The sequence below is a fragment of the Styela clava genome, chromosome 8, assembly GCF_964204865.1.
Source record: "Styela clava chromosome 8, kaStyClav1.hap1.2, whole genome shotgun sequence".
Lineage (NCBI taxonomy): Eukaryota > Metazoa > Chordata > Ascidiacea > Stolidobranchia > Styelidae > Styela > Styela clava.
In genome coordinates this window covers 11,077,475-11,101,268 of record NC_135257.1, presented here as the reverse complement: position 1 = coordinate 11,101,268, position 23,794 = coordinate 11,077,475, and the positions used below count along the sequence as shown (strand labels likewise).

The 23,794-nt window shown below is 33.3% G+C and overlaps 1 protein-coding gene and 1 long non-coding RNA gene across 4 annotated transcripts; both read left to right on the top strand.

Moving 5' to 3' along the window:
* The first annotated feature begins 275 nt into the window (after nt 1-275).
* Nucleotides 276-2,656, top strand: LOC120345863 (uncharacterized). Of its 2 annotated transcripts, none has more exons than XR_005569926.2 (3): nt 276-492; nt 1,526-1,755; nt 2,090-2,656. It is a non-coding gene; the product is annotated as an uncharacterized LOC120345863 (long non-coding RNA). The 2 variants fall into 2 exon arrangements; XR_005569925.2 differs by having other exon boundaries at nt 315-492; nt 1,601-1,755; nt 2,090-2,572.
* Nucleotides 2,657-9,719: 7,063 nt separating this feature from the next.
* LOC120345329 (lysosomal-associated transmembrane protein 4A-like) lies at nt 9,720-22,853 on the top strand. 2 transcript variants are annotated; one of them, XM_078115693.1, is made up of 8 exons: nt 9,720-9,979; nt 10,420-10,543; nt 10,777-10,850; nt 12,097-12,216; nt 16,912-17,067; nt 18,773-18,856; nt 21,066-21,197; nt 21,254-22,853. In XM_078115693.1, the coding sequence occupies exons 1-7, from the start codon at nt 9,827-9,829 to the stop codon at nt 21,153-21,155; spliced, it is 801 nt and encodes a 266-aa protein (XP_077971819.1). In that variant the 5' UTR covers nt 9,720-9,826; the 3' UTR covers nt 21,156-21,197; nt 21,254-22,853. The 2 variants fall into 2 exon arrangements, with proteins under 2 accessions (XP_077971819.1, XP_039270673.1); XM_039414739.2 differs by having other exon boundaries at nt 9,721-9,979; nt 21,066-22,853.
* The last annotated feature ends 941 nt before the right edge of the window (nt 22,854-23,794 follow it).

The following is a 23,794-nucleotide window of genomic DNA, read 5'->3' as shown; positions in this document are numbered from 1 at the left end:
ATGCACAAATTGCCACATGGAACAATAGAACAAAAATGTGAACGTATGTGCGATGTGTACCTGTCGTTCATTTTATATTTTAACGTCTGATAATTTTTTTAATGAGACACTAGCAGTGGATAACCGAACATTATTCAATTATTGGAATGGAGCTTGTTCCATTGTAAGATTTTTCCTTCCCCGGTGATTTGTTATTTTAGAATATTTTCAAGCAGTGAATCTTTGGTTTTGACATACAAATGTCTGTGAGCGATATTATTTCTTTATCTGTGTTATTTCTCTCTGGAGCGGAAACGAGGCTTGAGAGGAGCTTAATATTTCACAGCTTCGCGATCGACGGTTCGTCTCTACAATTTTTTCATACTCGACTTCCTACACTACGTTATAAAAGCTCCGACAGGAAGACGATGCATCACAATGCAATGAAATGCGTTATACAAGCAACATTGGGGAACCGAGGAGAATAAAACGAGAATAAAACGATAATGGAAGGTATGTGATATAAAAATTAGATTACGGTCACCGGTGTGACAAATTCGTTATAAATTATTTAGCTTTGCCAAAGTACTGTATATAGTTAAATATATGATATGCGATGTTACCATTTACGAAATACTAGTCGAAAGGTGCTTATCACTTAATTACATCTGTTCCTCACAATCTCATCTTATACATAAATTGACATCCTTATCTTATTTTAAATGATAGATAGATTGGATTAAATTGTAACTTCAATTTCAACTGTAAAAATCTGCAGTGATTTTTACCAATTCAGCCATTTTCAGCCTCTAGTGCTGGCTGAGTGAATACTCAACAAACAATTTGTCCGTTGACAGAGCGCTTATTTTGAACCAATACGCAAGCCAATTTTGGCGCGCAAAATCGTTCGTTCAGGTTGACTTTGACCAACTAACTAATTTAAGCACGATTCTGATCTATGTAACAAATGTGAAAAGGGGTGACATACATTGAAAAGGAACCCATAATATGATTCATTTGGTGTAGTTTTAAAATATAGGTGCTGTAATTGTTTACTGATAATGCTGTCCTAGGTACTTCGGAATGAAATTTCTGTGGTGTTTGTTTCAATCAGATTAACCTGCATGAGAACCCAATATGTTGCATTTGCGTAGAATGGGTCATTGGGGAACGATTTGACACGTCACTTAATTCAACTAATGCATTTTCATAATATATTTTTCCGCGAAAGAAATGTGCGATATTCACACCAGTATACTAACTGTTCCCATGCAGATTTATGTTGATGAAATATTGCTATGAGTATATTTAATATACTATGGATGTGTATAAATCACGGCGCTGCGTGAACACTGGAAATGCGTCACGTCATTATTACTCCCGTAGTATAATACAACAAGCAATTTTCGCGCGCCATGACATGTTCAGGCGCATTGTATACGTTAAACGTTTGGTATGCTCTTTTCTGACCTAGAACAGCATGTATGCTAGGAATACGTCTTTTTGAATTGTTTTCCCACAATTTTATGGTATTGTTATGACCCAGATGTTACAATTTCGACTATACCGTATGGCACTTGCATGTTTCGATGTTACACTAATTCATCATGAACGATTCCAGTACTTGACGCGGTTCTTCGGCCCTGAAAACGATACGGAGGAAGGAAAATGTAATTGGATCGCCAAAAGATGCTGCGACGCAATCGACGATAAAACTGACTAACTCGGGAAGTCATCTTCGACTTATATATCAACCATGCCTGAAGTAATGTTAAAGTAAGTTTGAAAGGGTAATTTATCTCTGATTTATTCACGGCCAAAAGTAGTATGATTGATATCTATATGAAAGGGCTTTGCTTATTCCAATTTTCCTTATTTTAGTTATATTACGAGTTCAGGAACTAGCCAAGTGAGAAACATTTTTGAACTGGATAGAAATAAAGTATGAGACTGGTTCTAACACCTCACCTTTCTGCAAATGTTTTAATAAATTAGCATTACAGAAAGCGTGTGTGTGCTTGAAACAGCTTCTCGGTGATCATCGTAGCAAAATTGATTCTATTTACTCATAAGCTCAAAATTAGTAGATAAGATGTTTTGTTTTTTTCAGGTGAACTTGTGAAGAAGCATCATGATGGGGATGCTTGCGGTGATCCAATAATGAAGTTGGAGTATTTTTCTCCAGAATTCGTACATATTTTTAAAATACGTGAATAAAATAACAAGTTGAATCTCAGATTTGATGATAGCGAATCATTCATTACCTTCTCCAAGCAGCCGTATCCAGGTTGGAAACGAATGCGCTAGTAATCACCCCATGTCATTGAAAGCACTTTATTTTTGGGACTATACCTCAAGTGTGCTGACTTTGTTAAAACATTTACTGCCAATTACCACATAATATATCGCGTTTCATTGTATAAATTTTATCTCAATAAGAAGCACATATTGAACGTATAACCTAACGGAGATCAGAGCGTTATATCATTATTTGGGAGGTCCTAATACAAATAAATTGCCTTCATTTAAATTCGCATATTTAGTATGTCTATATGGGATTTTGCAGTCCCATTAGTTTTGCAGCAAAACAATTTTAGAACTATTGACATTCGGCTTGCTGAATCAAGAATTTTTAACATTGTCGTTTGCAGTATCATAAATCCCGTGAGTTCGACAGACTACAGTTCTTTCAAATCGAATAAACTCTCGTTCCCTGAGAAGCTGCGCGCTACACAACAATATTGGCAATTGTAAATTGTCTATCAGTTAAAAATTTTCTATTTTTGCTAATGTATCAAGAATTCAAAAATTCATAATGAGGCTGGTTTAAACACTTCACCTTTCTGAGAATGTGTCATAAGTTCCAAACATTACAGAAAGGATGTGTGTGCTAAAACTCTCACTCAATCATCAACTTCATGTGTAAATCAAAGCGATTATCACAAGAATTTCAGAATCTCTTGGAACAAGACTCTAGACAAGTAGACACTGATAGGTGTAGAGCTACCTGGTATCGATGAGTAATACACATCGTGGGTTTCAGTGAAGTTTTAAGGTGCTTGTTAAAATATTGAAGTTCATGGGACATAATGGGTCGCAAAATGATCTTCATATGGATTACATATAAACCTTTATGTTCAATGAAACGGATAAGTGATGAAAATGGTAACGATTTGATGCAATATGACAACTTGTAACATCAATGGATGAGTAAGTGATAAATCGTTGCAAGACCAAATTCAACAAAGGTAAATTAGATTCCAAAATCAAAACCGACAACCCGAACCAAAATGTGGAAACAAGCAAAACACACTTTTACTTCAAGTGATAAGTAGTGAAGAGCTGGTTCATGCATATATACTACGTCTATAAAAATAAACTGTATACGTATGAATGCCAGTACAATTAGGCAGCTTTTTAATAATGTAATGTACACTCCTAATGTATTATACAGGATTTCAAGCGATTTATATTGACGTCATAAAATAGCTCCGTTTGATATTGCTAAAGCTGATAATATACACAAACCTTGACGAATTTATACAAGTTTCGACTCTAATTTGCGCACAAAAGCACTTTTTGCATTTGAAAAAACAACGATGACTATATTTTAAAGACAGCTGACGTGAAAAGCATGTCACACCTGAACTTGGTTATTTTAATAACTTCAGTTATATATATATAAGAAGAAAAATTGTCTCAATTAGTTATAACAACACTAGTATGCGATATGTTCTCATATCTTATAATCTATACAAACAAAAGTGCTCTAAAAATATTTTTTGATAATGAGGATGGTTTTGACACTTCACCTTTCTGAAAATGTATCGAATTTCTAACCATTACAGAAAGACTGTGTGTGCTGACACTTTCACTCAATGATAACATCAAAATGAATACAATAAATGATAAGATTGGAGCTAATTCTCAAGATCATTCGATTCAGTATTTAAGTTCGATTGAGTATTAATTTGATTTGTTAGTAGGCGTCACTGAATCATGAATATAACTTCACCTTGACGTCATAAAACTATGGTTTCGTCCCGATTATAAGCTGGACCCGTACCACACATGCTAACGAAAGAATAATCCAATATTCGGATGGTAGCTACGTACATGCAAATACTGACTTGAAGAAGATCACATCAACATTTTTCGTTCGAAATGAGGCTGGTTTTGACACTTCACTTTTCTGAAAATGTATCTAGTTTAACCATTACAGAAAGGTTGTGTGTGCTGAAACTTTCGCTCAATGATTACATCCAAATGGAAGAGATTTATTATTGTTCATTTGATAGGAGTAAATTCTCGAAATCATTCCAGCCAAATATTTTCCTAGTATTTATTTTTTCGATTAGTTTGTAGGTGTCACTAATGCATACCGTAAATTGCTACATGCTGTCCTAACCTTTGACCTGCACAACACAATATGCGAAAGCACAGTCCAAAAGTAAGATGGTTGCATCAAACCTGCAAATATTGACTTGAAGCAGGTCATACCAATAGGACAAAGAAAATAGCTCATCAGGTTGTTTTCAAAGTTTATTATGAGTGTGGTTCAAACACTTCACCCTTCTGGGAATGTGTCATGTATTCTAACCATTACAGAAAGGTTGTGTGTGCTGAAACTCTCTCTCTCAATCATCGATGTATATCTCCAACCAAGAGCATTAGTAGGTAAAGATTTTCGTTCGACGAGTGACATCTGAGAATAAAAATTTGAGGAAAAACGAGTAAACAATAGATTACATCTATATTAAGGAATAGTCTGATGATGAAAAAGTAAAGAAAAAAAATATATGTATATATATTCGTCTTTCGGTGACGTTTTGTTTATAAGGGCCCGTTTGTCGATCAGAAGTCATGTGAGGTGTGTGAAATTTTGACTTTTGTGAGTTCACATACTTTTCCGAAGTACGTTTCTGAAAAGAGGTGTCGATTTACAAGCATTGGTATGTGCAACAAATTTGCGCAAAATAACATTCTTTAAAATGGGGCTGGTTTTGACACTTCAACTTTCTGGCAATGTATTTTGTTGTAACCATTACAGAAAGGTTGTGTGTGCTGAAACTTTCACTCAGTGACAACATCATAAATCAGAATGAAGTTATAAATAGAAATAGAATAACGTATATACGAGTGGTATTGATTTGATTTGTTTGTAATTATCACTGAAACACGACGAAATAATCAACTTGTGCTGGGAGACTATCAATACATGTTGAGGTCAAGGTGTCTCTAGGGATCTGCATCACACACGGTACGGAAGAACAGTTCACAATTAGGATGGTCACAAAGCACATGCAAATACGACCTTGGAGCATCATCATCGATATGTTTAGGAAAACAGGAAATTTCCAAAGTTTACTATGAGACTGATTTAAACACTTTACTTTTCTGGGAATGTGTCATATATTCTAACATTACAGAAAAGATGTGTGTGCTGAAACACTCATTCCATCATCAACTTCAAATTAAGCAGTTACCAAAAACAACGCCCCTTCGGATATTTCTTGTGGTTTGTTTCAGAATATACATCTTCTAACAAGACTCACTGGTATCTGTTTTATGTACCACTGTATGAACCACGCCAAAGAGACTTTTGGTGTTTCGCGGCGCTGCTTAGTGCTTACGACATCAAGATTCGTGAATTTTTTTTTTTATAACTTGCGACAGACATCTTTAGATCAATTAACATATAAAAATACATTAACATTTTCTTCCAGGTCTACCAAGTTAGGGTTCAGCTAGTGTGCCATCTTGATGCTCATACTCCGGGAGCGCCCAATATTGTTATTTTATATTACATATATATATATATATATATTACAATACATAATATAGACTATAGAATTTAAATATTCAACATTAAATGGAAGGTATTTCCAAACCCTATATTTTATACAATATAGAATAGCGCCAAAAGTAATCTTAACCTTTTTGAAAATGTATCTAGTTGTACCATTATACAATGGTTGTGTGTGCTGAAATTTCCACTTAATAATAACGCAAAAATTCGAAATTAATCTATAAATGGAATAATGCTGAGCATTGTAGTCAGATACTTCCGCAGTAATAATTTGATTTGCACGTTAGTTTCTTAATAAGCAAAAAACACAGTTATCAAAACAAGAAAATTTCAAAGTTCTGATATGAGGCTGGTTTGAACACTCACCTTTCTGGTAATGTGTCAAGTTTTTAAGCATTACAGAAAGGATGTGTGTGCTGAAACTCGCATTCATTAATCATCTCATAAAAAATCGCCGATAATAACGTGGTCTATTTAATTATGTCCGAGTCCCGGTGATTTTTATGTACATGTTTAGACATTACTTATTCACTTAAACATTTTATTAAATCCGATTTAAACATATAATTTTATTAAATACGATTATCATTTAACATAAGATTGAAAACACAACGAAATGAAATTGAATATTCAGGATACATATTTAGACTCAAAAAAGGGCACGAACACACGGAATTGGACCGTTTTACAATTTCTGATGATTATTTTTCAATTATGAGATATTCTTTCGTCGACAATCATACGATATTGTAGATTAGTGAATGGTAATATTTCCATAATGTCGGTGAGGTCAAGTTGAGTGGTCATGTCATCAAATATTCAAACAGCAAAAGTAAAAATTTCAGATATTATGATCTCTGCTTTATATTGATATTCAGTAACATAAAATCTAACGGATGGCATAGATTTTTTCCCTCCTGAAATTGAATAATATCGGTAATATATCTTCTTTTTGCTTCGTATTTCAACAGTTATGTTTTGATCACCTGAATTATTTATTACTATACGGAATATTTCTATATTCAATGATTTAAAATATAAAAATTTGAGAGAATTCATGAATATCATTCCAATCAAATATTTTCGAAATATAGAATTGAAAACATAATGATGGTGATTAGAAAGTTTTAAATTTGAAATCTGAGCACAAGCAGAATGCTGTCATCGTGGGTAGAGTAAAACGCATAAAATAGATTTGTCAGACAAACAGGCAACTTCAGTTTCTAAGTTTCTAAGCAGTATTTTAAAATTAGTTCCAGTTAGTTACTTCGTGTGCGCTACGAAACTGAAAGATGAACGGCCTCGTCTTGCGCCAACTCGTAAAAATAAAAAAAATGAGAATGTAAAATATTTTTTGGGGTCAAGGTTCGACTTACAGCTTTTGTTCGTAGTTATTTTCTCAATATGCCTTGCGTCGCTGTTTCGTGACTCTATATCAGTCACCTGACTCTACATACGTAACGTACATCGCCGAGCATTCTGGAAATCCTCGAGGTCGGTTCAGTCGTTTTGTCTGTTAGAGCTCACGTTTGATTGTTTTGGGTTGTATCTGAATAGTACCATATGACGTACCAGTTTTTTTTTTACCATACCTCAACTTGTAATCGTAACCCTTCTGTCTATTAGTCCAGCACTCCAGTTCAGTCAGTACCGGTAGTTACCGTCGCGGTACCGGTAGGCCTACGTTGGTTAAGATTACGGTAGATTACATGTTCGTCCAGTTGTTAGGCCCTTACTACACTGACTGACTGACAGTATTATTTGTATATACAGATATACGCGGCGGTGTGGCTCAACGGGCTAAGCGTTAGGAATACGCTCGCCACCGCACCTCTAATTACTCTGCGTGGGTTCGCAGGTTCGAATCCCATGCAGGGATGGTTATGTGCGAGAGGATTGCTGGACTCCTCGCCGTCGTTGGGTGGTTCACGTAACCGCTGGTCGGTTACGGCTTCCTCCACCACCAAGTCCATGCTTCCGAAAAACAAACAATACAGTAAAAACTAATCCCATACCCGACTTGGAATGGTAACCGGACGAGAGGCCGTGGTTCGCCATATGGATAAGCCGTCTTATCGGCTTTCCTCTCCCCCGGGATAAATATGTAAATCCTATCCTATCCTATCCCTTTCGATTTCATCCCCATCACAGAGTATGGTACCGTACCGTCAGACCGTACCGTGGCGCGGCGGTGTGGCTCAACGGGCTAAGCGTTAGGAATACGCTCGCCACCGCACCTCTAATCACTCTGCGTGGGTTCGCAGGTTCGAATCCCATGCAGGGATGGTTATGTGCGAGAGGATTGCTGGACTCCTCGCCGTCGTTGGGTGGTTCACGTAACCGCTGGTCGGTTACGGCTTCCTCCACCACCAAGTCCATGCTTCCGAAAAACAAACAATACAGTAAAAACTAATCCCATACCCGACTTGGAATGGTAACCGGACGAGAGGCCGTGGTTCGCCATATGGATAAGCCGTCTTATCGGCTTTCCTCTCCCCCGGGATAAATATGTAAATCCTATCCTATCCTACCGTACTGACGTAGCACATACCGGTACCGGTACGATACCAGTACCGGTACGGCACACTATACAGATCGGGTGACATTGTCTCGTTTCAGAGAAACCTGTTATACCAATGATCAGACACCCCTCCTTTGGGAGAAGTCTGGACATTGTTGTCACTCAATATTGGTAAAAATACAGTATAATGAAGTTGCGCAAAATACTACAAAGAAGCGCAATCTGATAACGTCATCATTGCATTTCTCGGGAAAAAATAAACCGATTTACCGAAGGAAAAAAATTTTGCCGTGGCATTCAAAAGTTTTTAGCAAAAAACGGCAATTTTGGTCACGTGACGGCCGCGATTAATTTAGATTATTATTGAAACAAGCATGGCGCGATATGATGCATCTGACGTGGTGACAGACGCCCCTCGTTTGTGAGACACATACCGTAGAGTGTTTGTTTTATTGAACCAAATGGTGAAAAATTCTTGGAATTTGGATAGTGTGCCGTACTGCGTACAGACATATCATCATATTGGGGTCTCGTGTAGTTTCGTACCTAAATGTCAATCCTAACCCCCATCTGACTACGCCATCCAAAAATTACGTCACTACGACATCACAATCACGTCATAGAGCTTGCCAAATTTTTATGTTAGGTAAGAAACTACATGAGACCCGCATATTGCTGTATTGAACAGACAATACACGCTGCAGTACAAAGACTGAACGAACAGATCTAAAAATCCATGCAAAGAGAAAGTTCTGAAATTAGTAAACTTGACAAGCACAGGATTGGTTCAGGTCATGGTCCAAGTTTTCGGGGTTATATTACAAAATATTCATTTTGCAATATCAGAATATTTCAATTTGTAATTTCAACTAACTATTGGCAGAAGGTACTATAAATTCTAAACCTGTATGTGTGGTGACGTTTCAAATTGCTGATAGTTATAAATTGCTAACGGTACTACAGTAGGGCACAATTCACCGATTCCAAGATGTCCAGATATTAAGATACTTGATTCAATAAAACAAACTATCTATTTGTCTCTGAAACAAGGGAGTATGGCACGACGTGTGACGCCCGTCACCGAAAATTTTGTTTTCTTGTTAAAAACTGTCAAATTCCAAAGTAAAATTTTTTTTATGGTAAATTGGATGATTATTTTTCTCTGGAATCCAATTTCTTCCCATTCTCTGTGGTGTCGTTTTTTGATTACGCTTTCATTTAGTTTATTTCGCAGTGGTGATTTGTGCTGATATGGAGGCCCAGACGGTCTCATAAATGAAAGGATTGCACTCACTATTCATAATCGATGTCTTTTAATGTGGGGGCTATTCTTGAAATCTGTGAACTGTACCGTACTGTACTAAACATCATTCATACTTATATTGATCTATGCATGTTGTATTTAACATTAATGATTATCATCATTTGGATAGAAAAATTTAAATACTGAATATTGAATTGAGATACGAACTAATTTTATAAATAACTACAGAAAGAAATAATTCAGATCTATATACATGAGAAAGATTTTCAAGTTTCATCCAGTTTTTGATAGAAATTCCTTGACAAGAACCAAAGGATTCGTCATGAGAAGCCACAGCAAGCCGCCCACATGCTGTTTCTGCTGTCATGTTAATGCTGGGACAATTATCTATGCTCTTCTGCATTTGGTTAGATTGTTGTTTATTAATTGTATAAAAAAAATTTTTTTATATTGAATATTAAATATTTTAATACTGTGATTAAATTGTTATGATAGCATTTACATTTTTATTGGCAAAGTTATTAAAAAATCCTATTTTGTTGACTCAAAAAGGTTTTCAACTAAATTATTGAAGAAAATCTTAATATAAAACAACAGCTGATTTATTACACAAAAATCCATTTTCGATATCATTTTACTGATCGTATCAATATATCTTCATACACTCATCTTCACATATTGTGGATTTCATATTAGGTCTATTTGTTTAGGTGCAATTAAAGTGGACAAGGCTGCAAATTAATTGCAAATTAATAAAACCTAATTTGGCAATATCCACAATGTATTAATAGAAATCAATTCATATGATTATATTCCTGATCCTAAGTCTTACATTTTTTTCCACAGGTGATTGCTCTCTTCGGAATCGTAATTGCCACATTAGCTCTAAGTGGGCTCATCAATTTCGAAAATGGAAGTTCTCTGCAGTCAACCATGTTTTCATACAATTCTGACCTGACAACAACCCAAAGTATGTTGTATAGTATTACAGTTTTAATGTTCATATTTTTGAATGAAAGAGATGGCAATAATACATTATAGGAATAAACAAATTTGAAATATATGTGCATCAGCTTTTATTAAGCTTTTCTGGTTATATCTGGTTTGTCAGATTGATAACTAACATGGTGGAATATTTATATTCGTAATAAAGTTATCTGTCCATGTTTTTCTTACCGAATATTTATTTATTTTTTTTTTCAGCTCTGTGGGTGCTTTTTGTGAATGGACTTTTCTTCTTACTGATTGCCACCTCTGCTATTTATGGAGTTGTCAAGGTAAATATTATTAACGAATAGATATGAATATTGATAAATTTCTGAGAGAATGTTAATTAATTTCATTAAACAGCAGTATACTCAAAATATATATTCTATAGTACTTCAATTTTCCATTCCCAACAATGGTTGGTTACTGTTTTTAAAATAATATTTTTTGCACACAAAGGACATGTTTCATCCTCATTTTAAGTTTATTAAAAAAAATTAACACATCGATTTGAATAAATTTTTGTAACCCTATTATTTTCTTAATCGAAAATGGTAAATATTGTCTTGATACGAGTTCCCATAAGTAATATAAGAATTCATTTTGTCTTCAGTATATTAAAATATATGTTATCAAACTGTAATAATGTGTGAGATTTTTTAACCTCTGTGGAAGAACATATGTGGTACTTTTTAGATTGTTGAAAATGAACTGATCTAGAAAAGTTTTAATTTTGATGATGAGCATCAATGTGTGTCTTATCTTATGACAAGTTTTGTTATCTAGCCCTATTTAAATCAGGTGTTAAATATATTTCCTTCATATTTTAATCTTGATTACATCTAGCCCTACCGTCATAAAATTCCATTTTAATACTGTATTATTATTATTTTTCTATCATGAAATCGTCCAATTGACTACACAGTACACACCCAAGCCGGATGAACAAATATAACTGAAAAAACTCCATTACAAATGAATTTAGTTGTTTTCAAGAGTGTGATTTCCTTTCATACTTTGGTTTCATATTTCATATAGTGCCATTCTTGTTTATTAAGTGAATTACCATATGTGCGTGAATCATCCATTGTATATTGGTTGTTACAACAGAGTGTCATAACTTATTTCACACATATTGAATTTTTGTAAAATATCAACTATGAGATGTGGTTCACAGAAGAGTATTTTAAAACAATATTTTTCTGGTTTGAATTTAATAAATTACAAAAAATGAAAACATTTTTCATTGTCTAAATCAGCAAACATGTTAAATTTATGCTTGGATTGTTTGATAATATTTTGATTGTACATTTCCTGGTTGAAAATAGACTTGGGCTTATTATTAAATTAATAATATATAGATAACAAATAACACTGTAGCCTAAATCAGATACATACACATCATACAAATTAATTGAGACACACAAACAATGGAATCATTCCTAAGATAATTAGTTTTTTATATTTGAAGGAAATAATATGTACTAACACTACTAAGCCCTGGTTCAATAGCCCTGGTTTATTTTAACTTTTTAGAATCGTGCTGGGTTTATCCTACCTTTCTTTATTGTACAACTGTTTGATTTCCTGTGCACCATGGTTTACATTGGAAGTGTTGTCTTCTACTGGCCATCATTCAAATACAAGTTGATGCAAGTAAGTTTCATTTTAATTTTCTCTTTATTTTCATTTATTATTATCATTTATATATGCAACACATTATATATTTACGGTAATAAATATGAAGGTATCCAGGTTTTGCTATAAATTTTTTTTTTTAGGAATTCATGTAATTGAAATCCTTACTTATGTTCATTTTCACTTTGGTGTGAACTGAAAACCTGAGATTCATGTATTTCTCAATTAAAACATAAATTGCAGAATATTCAGTAAAACATAGTGAATATGCCTGAAAAATCATTCAATACATATTTTTGTTTTTGAATAGTTTTTTTTCTTTCTAAAAACTTTGTTGATTACATTTGGCGGGTTTCATGACATGCGGGTGTTTATTAAATTCCGAAACAATTTTATTAATTAGAATTTAGAAAAGATTAATAAAAACAAATGTCTTCGAAACTGGTTTTCTAAGCAAAGTTAGAAGCGCTATTCACAAGGTGTTTAAAAAAATCACAAAGATATGTTTTCCTGATTTTCTTGAAACATTTTTTTTTTCAAGTCTCGTCCATTTGGGTTAAAGCCTTTGATTTATAAGCTGGACTAGAAAAGATCATTTTGAACTTTGTCCATTCTAATTCATAGATTCAATGTTGTAAAAGACATGATAACATGATTTAAGACCATTCAACTATTGTCAGTCATGTAGATCAACAAAAGTTTCTAGATTCTCATGCTTTCGTAAGCCTCACTAATGAAATGTATTGGGTTGTGCCAATTTTTCTCTGACAAATTGGAAATAGATCTACAGTTACGTTCTATTACAAATGTATAGCTTATTACATCATGCATTCTTGGTACATTTCCCGTATGTAGTCATTTTTTGTTGGACCAGCTCAATCACAAGTTTCTTACTCAAATGTACTGTGTTATCACATTCAGGTTGCTGTCAGTATTTCTTGGTTGTTTCTATTTACCTAAGCTTGAGTTCTTCACCTGGCAACTCTGTTAATCACTTGCCATGGATTCATTAATGTTTCACTACTCGATGTTAGTTAAAAATTAATAAGACCTACTGTAGGGGTTTGACAAATGATGTACACAGTAGGCTACATAATTTCTATGAATAAATATCGATTAAAACCAGGTAGTATAATATTCCTATCATTGGGTCTGTCATCTGTTATTTCCGAAAAAACCATGTATCACACTGATTATAGATTTTGTAAAATTGATTTTTTTGTTATTGGTTTATTTTTTATTCATTTCTTCCAATTCTATATCGTAACAATAACATGCTTTGTCATATCCATTTTTCGGTCAGCTTCGGTGTCCATAAATTAACTGTGCGATATTAACTGAGTTTGATATTTTTTGAATAAATTGAATATTTGCACTATTTCGCTTCTTTGGTTCAGAGCTTGACATTTGGAAATACCTGACGAATCTGCAAATCTTCAGTCAACTAGTCTGAGCCCAAAATTTAATTATCTCATTGTTATAAATATACAATTTCATTTGGTTGAAAACGTCATGTATTGTAATGTCCAAGAAATGATCGCTCAAAATGACAGTGTTATTGATCATTATGTTGTTTAACCCTTGAAATAGGCATTATCAGGAGCAATCAATGTTGATTCATTTAATAGAATTTTTAATAGTATAAATTATTAATTGGATTAAAACAAATAATCAAATTATTTTGCCAAATAAATACATATATGTTTTCGTAGTTCAAAATGTTGTCTTTAATGGGATCATAGCATTGAGCATCAAAATATTTATGACGCATTCTCTACCTTATGTAGTGCCCAGTCATTTCCTGTTTGTTGCGTGAGCTGACCATAAGTGTCATTGTAAATTGTGATAGGTAGATGCTTGTTTTGTTGAACCAGCTCATAGGACTTACAATTTGTAATTTGGCTTTTTGTGTCAAATGCCAACAACGGCTATATCGTCAGATGTCGCCACTGAAATCCACAAAAGCTAGCTTCTTTTCAAATAATTATCATTTGGAGTCATTCAAGTCTCACAGTTTGTCCAAAAAGGCCATTTTCTGACAACTTTGAAAAGTAATGAACCAATCATAATATTACTGTTTATTTTCTTTTTTTTCCAAATTTAAACTCATTGTTAAATATAATTGATTTCTATATATTTTATTTCAACATGGCCATCTTTAGAATGGTTCCATTACATTTGAACCCACGTACATTTGAACCCATGACCATTGCACCTGTATGCTATTGCACCTATGGAATTTTTTTTGTTTCACGGATAGTTAAACCCATACTAACCCTAACTCATGGGTTTTAGCACCCGCATATAGATTGAACCCGTGGATATACGCATGGGTTCAAATGTATGTGGGTTCAAATGTACGGTCACCCTTTAGAATATATAGATTTTCTAGATAGGAAAGTAGTAATTTAGTATGTATTTGTAATAAAATTAGATTATTCAATTCTAGCCATCCCTGGTTACATGTTTTGAAATTACCATTGAATTATTTTATGATTATCTTATGTAATTATGAAACGCAAAAGTTGTGAGCATTTCCTGTCACAATATTTTGTTTTCCGTTTCATTTCTATTACGTAGTTTTAAGTGTCTGTACTTGAAAATTATAATAACGATATGGTGGAATGAAATGGTCTTTACGTTCAAGGATTGACTGGCTGTATTAATTCGTTATGGGAAACCATGTTAGTATTGACTGGGTTATGGGGTTGCCGTTCTATAATAATTGATACCAACCTCTGTGTTTTTCTGAATCATTACTTTTCAAGAAATAGACCTATTGCAGCTTTATTATTTTTATCATTTTCGAAGTTTTCAATCTTTCACTTTTGTTTATATCAATTTTGTGTTTTGCAATTTGGCATTAACTTGAACTGAAAACCATTAGTAAATAACTTTCGTTATCTGAAGTTACCAAACCATATTGCACAACACGCTTATGGAATGTGTATCATGTATTTTTTGAAACCAAGGCCATTTGAGACTATTTAAGACTATGTTTTTATTGTAACTAGTATTACTCAAGTCATCTTGGCAATAAAAATATATTGCAGCATCATTCCATTCTACTTGAAATGAGGTATTACTCTCCACATAAATTACTGTAATACTGTGTGGATTATCCGATGCCCTGCGGGCATTGATCTGTGTTCAATATCAGTAATTGCTATTGATCTGAAATTCGCTTGTCTGTAAAATATTCATGCTTTGGCACCATGTGTTCTGAAATATGATTTGGAATTTTCATACTTTATTTTCAAATATTGAATATGTCTTTTGATTAATGTTCAACAAGAATTTTTAAATTTTCTGTTATCAAAAGATAAGTAAACCTGAAATGGTCTGAACGCCAGATGTTAATTTGACAGAATCATATTTTTTAATAGAAATGAAAATTTACTATATTCAGTAACCTGGTTCCTATCAGGTGGTTGATGTCAGGTGGCACCTTCAATAAAATGACCTTTTTGCCACATACCAAAAGACCTATTCGGAACAATGAATAAGCAAAGTCTTTCACATATCAAAGTACTTATGTAGCTCGTATGAAAAAGCAAACATTTAATAAAAGGCTTGTAATTTCGTATGACTCGCATGTATTTTGACTAAGCGCAATTGAAGTCACCCATGACTTCCTTTACTTTACTTACGTGCGTTAGTACCATAATTTTTTTTATTACATTGTATGTGCATGTGACCATGAAGAACTTCAATATGCTCATGTGATATCATTAACAATGTGTTGACTTGGACAAGTGCTTCTCTCCTTTTTTCAAGAGCCTCAATACCATATTACCCACTAATGCATTATTTTTGCAAACTTTGAATTTAGAATGTTATGTTTCACACTTGTCTTGAACCCCCAGAAGTTTAACAGAGTTCTAGAAATTTTTTGTTGATGATATTCATAGCTCACTCAATAAATTTTGACAATACATGTCAAAATATTATGCCTTATACAATTCAGATAATACAATCTATAGATTTATGACTGTGTTAATCCCATCATTCACTATGATAATTGCTTTGTAGCATACTTCACAATGCAATAATTTATTAATTACCAGTAGTAATAAATTCTAAACACCATGAACCAAAACAAGTTCTGCATAATAGCCAAAATTATATTCCTCTAAAATCAGTAAAACGGACAATAGAACTGTACTAATCATTTTACTCTGGAGGGACCTACCGTGTTTCCCGGCGAATAAGTCGCTTTTCTAGACCCAAATTTTTGGCCCGATTTTAGGGGGGTCGTCTTATTAGGCGAGTATGATAATTTTCATTTTTTCGGTGTCACCTTTTTATGTATTAGGTAATGTTCTTTTATGGTGGACGCAATCGCGAGCCGAACACAAGTATTAAAATTTAAAAGACAGTTTGAATCCTTGTAGTTATTATGGATTGAATATTACGCTACAAGAAAACGTCATTATAGGCTATTTTAACCGATGCGCAAATGCGGCGACCGGTCAAAAGGCATTGCATGGTAATTTGAGATTTCGATGTTGATGCGATTTTACTACTCCGACTTATTGCCAGGTTATATGCCAAAACCCATTTTTTCAGGCTTGAAAACGGCCCTCGTCTTATTAATCGGGTAGACTTATTCGCCGGGAAATACGGTATTTCTTGCTGGCCAAGTTGAGTGATATATCTCAATGCCTGACTATAATATTCCAGTTAACTAGAAAAGTTTTTTTGCAACTTTAGTGCCAACACATGCCAGAAGGATGGAAGGAGACTCTGATGAACATGGATGAGCGTTGGTTGGCTTGTATTGTGTTCCTCTTCCTGTTCGTCGTGATCTTCATCAAATGTTACTTCATATCCATGGTCTACAGATGTTATAAACACATCACAATGCAGGTAATGTGAAAATATTATTATTTTTCAAAGTTTGCTTTGAACGAGACTCATGTTTTTTGTGTACCTCGGAACTAAAAAGCAGAAACAAATGGAGGGAGAAGGCTTCAGAAAGATCTTTCGTGTAAACATTAAAAGTTTTCAAGCTTTTGATTATGTTATTAGATACATTATTCTGGGCTAGGATGGATATGAAAGTTCAAGCGTATGGTTGATTAGGCTAGGCATAGTAAGGTGCAATCCATAATAAAAATGGTGGTGGGCGGCTGGTGGCAAGTATCCTCAATTAAAAGATTAGTGCTTCTTAAACACCAGTATAGTGACCCAGAATTGAAAAAATTCACTTGCTGAGGGCAAACTGCAAATCAGTGGAAATGGCCTGGCCATCTCATCTCTTTTATCTAATAATTATATTAGATCAAATAAAGTTCTTATACTTGAAGTATTCATTCATATTTACACATTTCACTTCCTGTTAGGTATTTCCATGGTTTAGTAGTTTAATTAATTAACATCTCCATCGATAGCTTGACTAAAAGCTTGACTGAAAAAGAGTGGGTTGTTAGGATAATCTTCATTGAAGTGCTCTATTTAGTACTTTTATTAAAATTTATATCTCTGTGATTGTGATATGATGTGATATTGATGTTCAGATTCGTTTAAAATTGATACCGCCATTCAGAGATGACCAAAACTGAATAAGTTGCTATTCTTATTACACTCTGAAATTATGAATTTTAATATGAAATAAGAATAATCTTAAATGGATTATATTCAGTAAAATTTGAATAAACTATTGTAAATTTCTATAAATCGACTTTAATGATGCAGAATAGTTGATATAAATGCTGTTTTGATCAATTGACAATTTCTCGCTACCAGATGTCAAGTAATGAATTTTTATTGACTCTTTTATGAGCTTTTTGAATATTTAATACCCCACAGCCATTTGTTTATATTAGTTGGTCTTTAAATGAATAGGCTGGTTCAATAATATATCAATCTTCATTGCCTGAGGCTTTGTTTCGTGAGATCTAAACAGGTTGCGAAATTCAGATCAATCAAGAATGTCATTTATTTGTTCTCATAGGCTAATTAAAACTATTGTAATACCAATTAGATTGTCTGTTACATAATTTTAAAATGAATTACTTACAAAATGATATATAACAAGAGAGCAATGCTCAAAATATGGAATGGACACAAAGGATGGATGTCAAAACAGTGTGCCCATGAATTAAAATAACAGAAAAATTTGGAGTGAAATATTGGGCCTCACATTTCACTGTGAAATTAAAAAAAATAAAATGAAAGTGATATCTCTCTGGCAACTTCTAACGATGAGTACTAGTGGTATATGACTGCACCAGTAGGTTGCGGAGGAAAGTAATTTCTTTGGTCTACTTCAGAAGATCACCCAAAAGTTTCCTTTTTAATCATTTGGCTAATTAAGATAATACATATGATCAAGCTCTCAAGCAGAAATGAACTGCATCAGGTTTTTCTATGTGTTTAATTACATTTAGCAACATCTGGATTTGAGTGTTAAATTACTTTCATCATTTTTAGTGGATATATACTGGTAATAATGTTTGAAGTGTGAAAAGTGCTAGTCTTGAGTGTAAATTTTTTTTATAATTTCTACTTTGTCTGCTTAATGCTTACTGACTTTCTTTTTAAATATCAATATTTTATATTCACATAACAGGTGATCATGCAACGTCGTGGCCAGAGCGAGATCAGCGTTGTGTCAAATGCTCAAGAGAAACCACTTTCCATTCACATCTACAATGTAAGCACAATATACATTCAGTATTATTATATTCAATAAACTTATATTATGTGTTTGTCTATAAGCAAATGAAACTTTACAGGTTAGTAAGATAATATTTTCACAAAGTAACCAGTTCAGATGTAGATGGAAGCAGTATTTTGTATTGTATGAAGATTAAGTTTTTGATTTCTTTGATACTGGTTTTGTTTGATCATGTTTGATTGTGGTCCTTGTTTCCCTATTTTACTCAGCTTGGCATATTGGAGCTGAAATTTCACTTCTGTGTGTAACCGGATAAGGACTTAGTAGTTGCGTCACCATTGTGAAAAATCTTTGAGCCTTGTTCTCAACAAAACAACTCTCAATGGGTAGGAATGTAGTGTTCTTACTAAAAATAGAGTCGCTGACTTAGTATTATCGATTCCTCATTTGGTAAGTAATGCCATATACATGAGCGGGTTTTATATATTAAGATGAAACCAGGTAAACTCCCTAATGCTGAACCTTTCTTTGTAATGTAAAGTTGTGCAATATTACTGAACTTCAGCTTTAATGAAATAGATTTACTCAATTGGAAATTGGAATTGGCCCAAATTGTCTCATGGTGTAATTTAGTATGCTTATTTGAAAAAATATTGGACTGAACATATAAATTTTCAGCTTTCACATGACTTAACTATCAGTATTTTCTGTACTGCCTATAATAATAAATTATGGATGTCAGATGATATCTTTTTTTGGGGTGCTCCTATATTTACTGGGAACCTGACATATGGAATACTATACTTAGAGATTAACAGCTTTCTAATATTAAAATTCCATAAATCATTTTATCTATGTCTTCCCTAATTTGCTTGACTATTACAAAACTATTACAAAAATTTAGTTGTACAATTTTTTTGGCATCCTAGTCTCATTAATCAAGAATAGATTGAAAAAAAGTAAAGTATTTAAGCCTACATTTTGCTTGAATGGATCGTGGCTTTGTTAATAAGCTCTACAAAAATTTGTTCAAAAGATAACCAACAAATACATGGAGCTTTTATGTACATTTGAAATGGCTTGGGTTTCAAATTTTCATGATAAACCTTATTAGCAATGATTTATCGATTCAAATTCCCACAAGAACCAATTTATTTTAATAATTAGGTGTAGGGAACGAACAGGTTGGTCAAATATCATATACCTGATTTACTATGGATTCCAATCAGTAATGGATTTTCATGCATATTAGGGCTTATATGCATATGCATATATTGTTAAGTATGGTATTTACAGCAATGGTTGTTGCAAATGATTGATCATTATCTATTCATAAGAAGGATTTATTTTTAAGTGCTCTCAAGAGTAATTACAAGCTCTTCCGGTATGTAGATGCCCTGAATAAAATGACTAACCAGTGTCAACTCAATCTGTTGCATGCCATAACAGAAAATTCCAAAATTTTGGAAATTATTCAGATGGAAGGCAGTAACTACTCATATTATGCCCTCATTTGTAGCTCTACTCTAACTACTCTCGATTGGAGATCCAACTCATTAAAAAAAATTTGGGTTTATGTTTTATTGTGTTTTAAATTGGTAGTGTGTGGCTCGCTGTCATGAAGTTTAGCATTTCCTCTAATATTACTATTTGGTTTTCGTTGTTAAATTATTCATGTTTGCATAACGCACTTCTTCATATATAGTTGACATTTACATCAGAATTAATCAAGGGCAATGTATCGCTCTATTTCATGTCTATGTAGATGGTGTGGATCGTTAATAAAAGCTCTGGAATGTATTTTTCTTAACATACAATGTGTACTATAAATGTAATAATGGCTGGCAGTCTGGGCCCACAAAGCCATCTTTGAACACCTGATATATTCAAATCATCGACTGGTTCTATTTGAATTTTGTTTTCAAAAAAATTTGAAAAACTTTATAAAGGGTCTGTCCATTTCCTTGTTTATTGCAATTACAGTATTCAGCTTAATGCATTATAAAAGTTGAAGGACTAGAATCTTAGATATAGGTTTTCAGTCACTATGCCTAAGCCCATATCATTTTAATCTTATGGGGTTTAGGAAAATTCTGATGTGCATCAGTATGCCACATTCACATGTGACTCATTTCAACTTCCTGCTTTTTATAATATTTTCAAGGTTGTACCTATCTGTTGATCCTGCTGAAGATTTTTATCACCAGGCTGCTTTATATTCAATGATAATTTTTTATTTTTGCAGCCTCCGAAATATGACGATATCCAGAAGGTGCCTCTGGTGGATGATGCAGAAGAATATGACATGGGACCACCACCTTACGAACAAGCTTAATTCATTTACAAGAACATTGACTAAAAGTGTATCCTCAAATCCTATCAACAATGGGGCATGAATATATTGTGTTATTTTAACCCAACTTGTTCATGCCCCATTCCTATCTGACTTATTTTGTTGATACAGACTTCCCCATATCAAGCTTGATCATTGGCAGTTACGGTAATTCCAGACATGGGTGGTTTATCAATAATGTCTTTGAATACATGGCCATTAAATCACCCACGTCTGACTTTGATCAAGTTTGATGAAATGTATATAGTACCATCATCGCTCTTTTCGTGGATATATTCTGCCACTTATTATAGATGTAAGGTTGTGTATTTGATGTTAATCACTTCTTTTTCTGTTAAACTTTTTAAAAACATAAATATGTCATCAGGTCATGTTTGATCAATAATGAAATAGAGTTTATTTTCTATCCAACCCAACTGTCTTGATTGGGATTGCTGTAGTTTGTTTCCCCAATCCATGATTGATCGAATGTGATCTGGTAATCATTTAGCACTGATTTTCTTATTGTATAACATTTTAATTAGAGCAAATCCATTTAATACTAATCATCTGTAAGTTTGGGACTGAATATTTTTTGTCCGTCAGTAAATTTAGGTCTACATGGTCTAGCTATGAAACAGTGATTTTGTTGGGTAAGAGTCCCATTTGGCTATAATATATCAGTTGATGAAAATTTGTGTTGCTACAATTGGCCAATATGGCTCAACTTTTACGACTTGATAGTTTGCTTTTATTGTTATGTATGTAGAAGTCCTTAGTATTAATATTATTTTGATTTATTTTAGCTGTTTCAGAATATGTGCGAGTTTTAGTATAAAAGACCTTTGTTTTTTCGTATGAGTTGGGCAAAACATATATTGTCATTTGGAAAGAATGTGGAATCCTTTATGGATATTAATGTTTGCTTATTCGTGTGACTATTCATAGAACTGTTATGGTATACTGATCGCTTATTTATGGCCGGGAAAATAAGGTGAATTTGGTGTATGTATGAGAAAAATGATAATTTTTAATGTCTTTGATTGATTCATTATTGTCAATTGGCTCCTGTATTTTCCTTGTGTGATTTGCAGCAACGTTTGAAGGAAGCTTTTTTATTGGAAGTGAAAAATAACTTTAATATGTATTCAATACAATTCTTGAAAGCATTTTCTAAAATACGAATTGATTCGATAGCTTATTGAAGCTTTGGTTTTAATTACTTGCTTGTGATGAAACTGATAATATACATATTTTCAACTAGTCTTTTAATGTGTTTTGGATTTTATGTTATTATTAAACGAAGCATGCATCATTTCATGATTAATTTTAAACAACTTGGGAAATTGCCTACCAGAATGATATAGTTTTGATATGTGCAGTTTACTCTTATAACCAACCTATTTTTATCAACTGTAGAATGTGCATTTTGAGTTTAGCTTTGCTTATGAATAGATCTTGCAGATTTCTAAAACTAATAAGCTTTTCCTGTCATGTTCAAGAACGTGTAAATTTTTCCAGAAATTTTTTGATTGTGCACCTCTCTGAATAAAATAGAAACACTGAATTTAACAAAAAAAAAATCAGAAGCAATACGGAATACTATTAGATTTTTTATGTATCTGTTATGATGTTGTATACAAAATGGAAATTGCTTGCTGTTTAATTATTTGGATAATAATAAAAGTCTCGTGGTAGTGATCATGATTTATTTTCTCATCAAGGAAGAAAGAACTAATTAGCTCAAATGAGAGTTTGGGAATCTGTAGGTTGTCCCAGTCTCAAGTACGAAGTCTAATTAATCTCAAAAAGGGCAAAGGCAGTTAGTTGATGATTAGTCCTAGTCATCTCATTTAGATGAGTCGACTCAGTCGGTCAATCGTTTAATCGTCATCACAAAAAACAAGTGCACGTAAATTGATACAGATTAATGTTTTTTGTAAGAAGCTGTGAGGTCAAGCACTAACACCTATAACGAAATATGCTATTTACAGCCATTGGCTGTGGCAATAGTCATGGTAAACATATTTTGAGAATTACGGGTAAAATATTACAAAATAAATCGTAGAGAAGCATCCAGAGAAAAAATTTACAGAAAAGGCAGGTTTGGAGAAATGTATACAAATTGCAGGGAAAAATGTTTACAGTGAAGGAAATTTGAAAGAATGTCCAAAATACAAAGAGAAAAGTTAATAAACGCTGAAAAATTTACTCTTTAACTAGAACCTCCCCAACACTGGATAGTAGTTCTTTTTGTATGTACAATGTACATCATTTGTATCACGATCATGTTTTCTAATTCGACGAAAACAATACATATATATATTCTCTTTCAACTGATCTTATGTACATTTTTGCAGCAGTTTTATCGGGTACAAAGAAACCTCCAATGACAGCAGAAGTATGTACCAATATGTATGTAATCACATGGCAGAGGAAAATATATTAACAATATAAAAAATAATTACAGGCTTGATATATTTCCCATAGCTCTAGCGTTCACCCTTTGTCTAAAAACAAAGTTGAGAATGACTGCGGTAGACTATATCTTTATATGACAACATGCTGCTCCCCACCAATATGTTTTATCGCGGATGACCTTTACATTAAACGATAGTAAAATAACACCCAACGTATTCACC

Coding starts and splice junctions, on each gene's coding strand:
- LOC120345329 (XM_078115693.1), top strand. CDS start 9,827: ATGAGAAAGATTTTCAAGTTTCATCCAGTTTTTGATAGAAATTCCTTG. Junction 12,217..16,911: donor TCAAATACAAGTTGATGCAA/GTAAGTTTCATT, acceptor TTGCAACTTTAG/TGCCAACACATGCCAGAAGG. Junction 18,857..21,065: donor TTTCCATTCACATCTACAAT/GTAAGCACAATA, acceptor TTATTTTTGCAG/CCTCCGAAATATGACGATAT.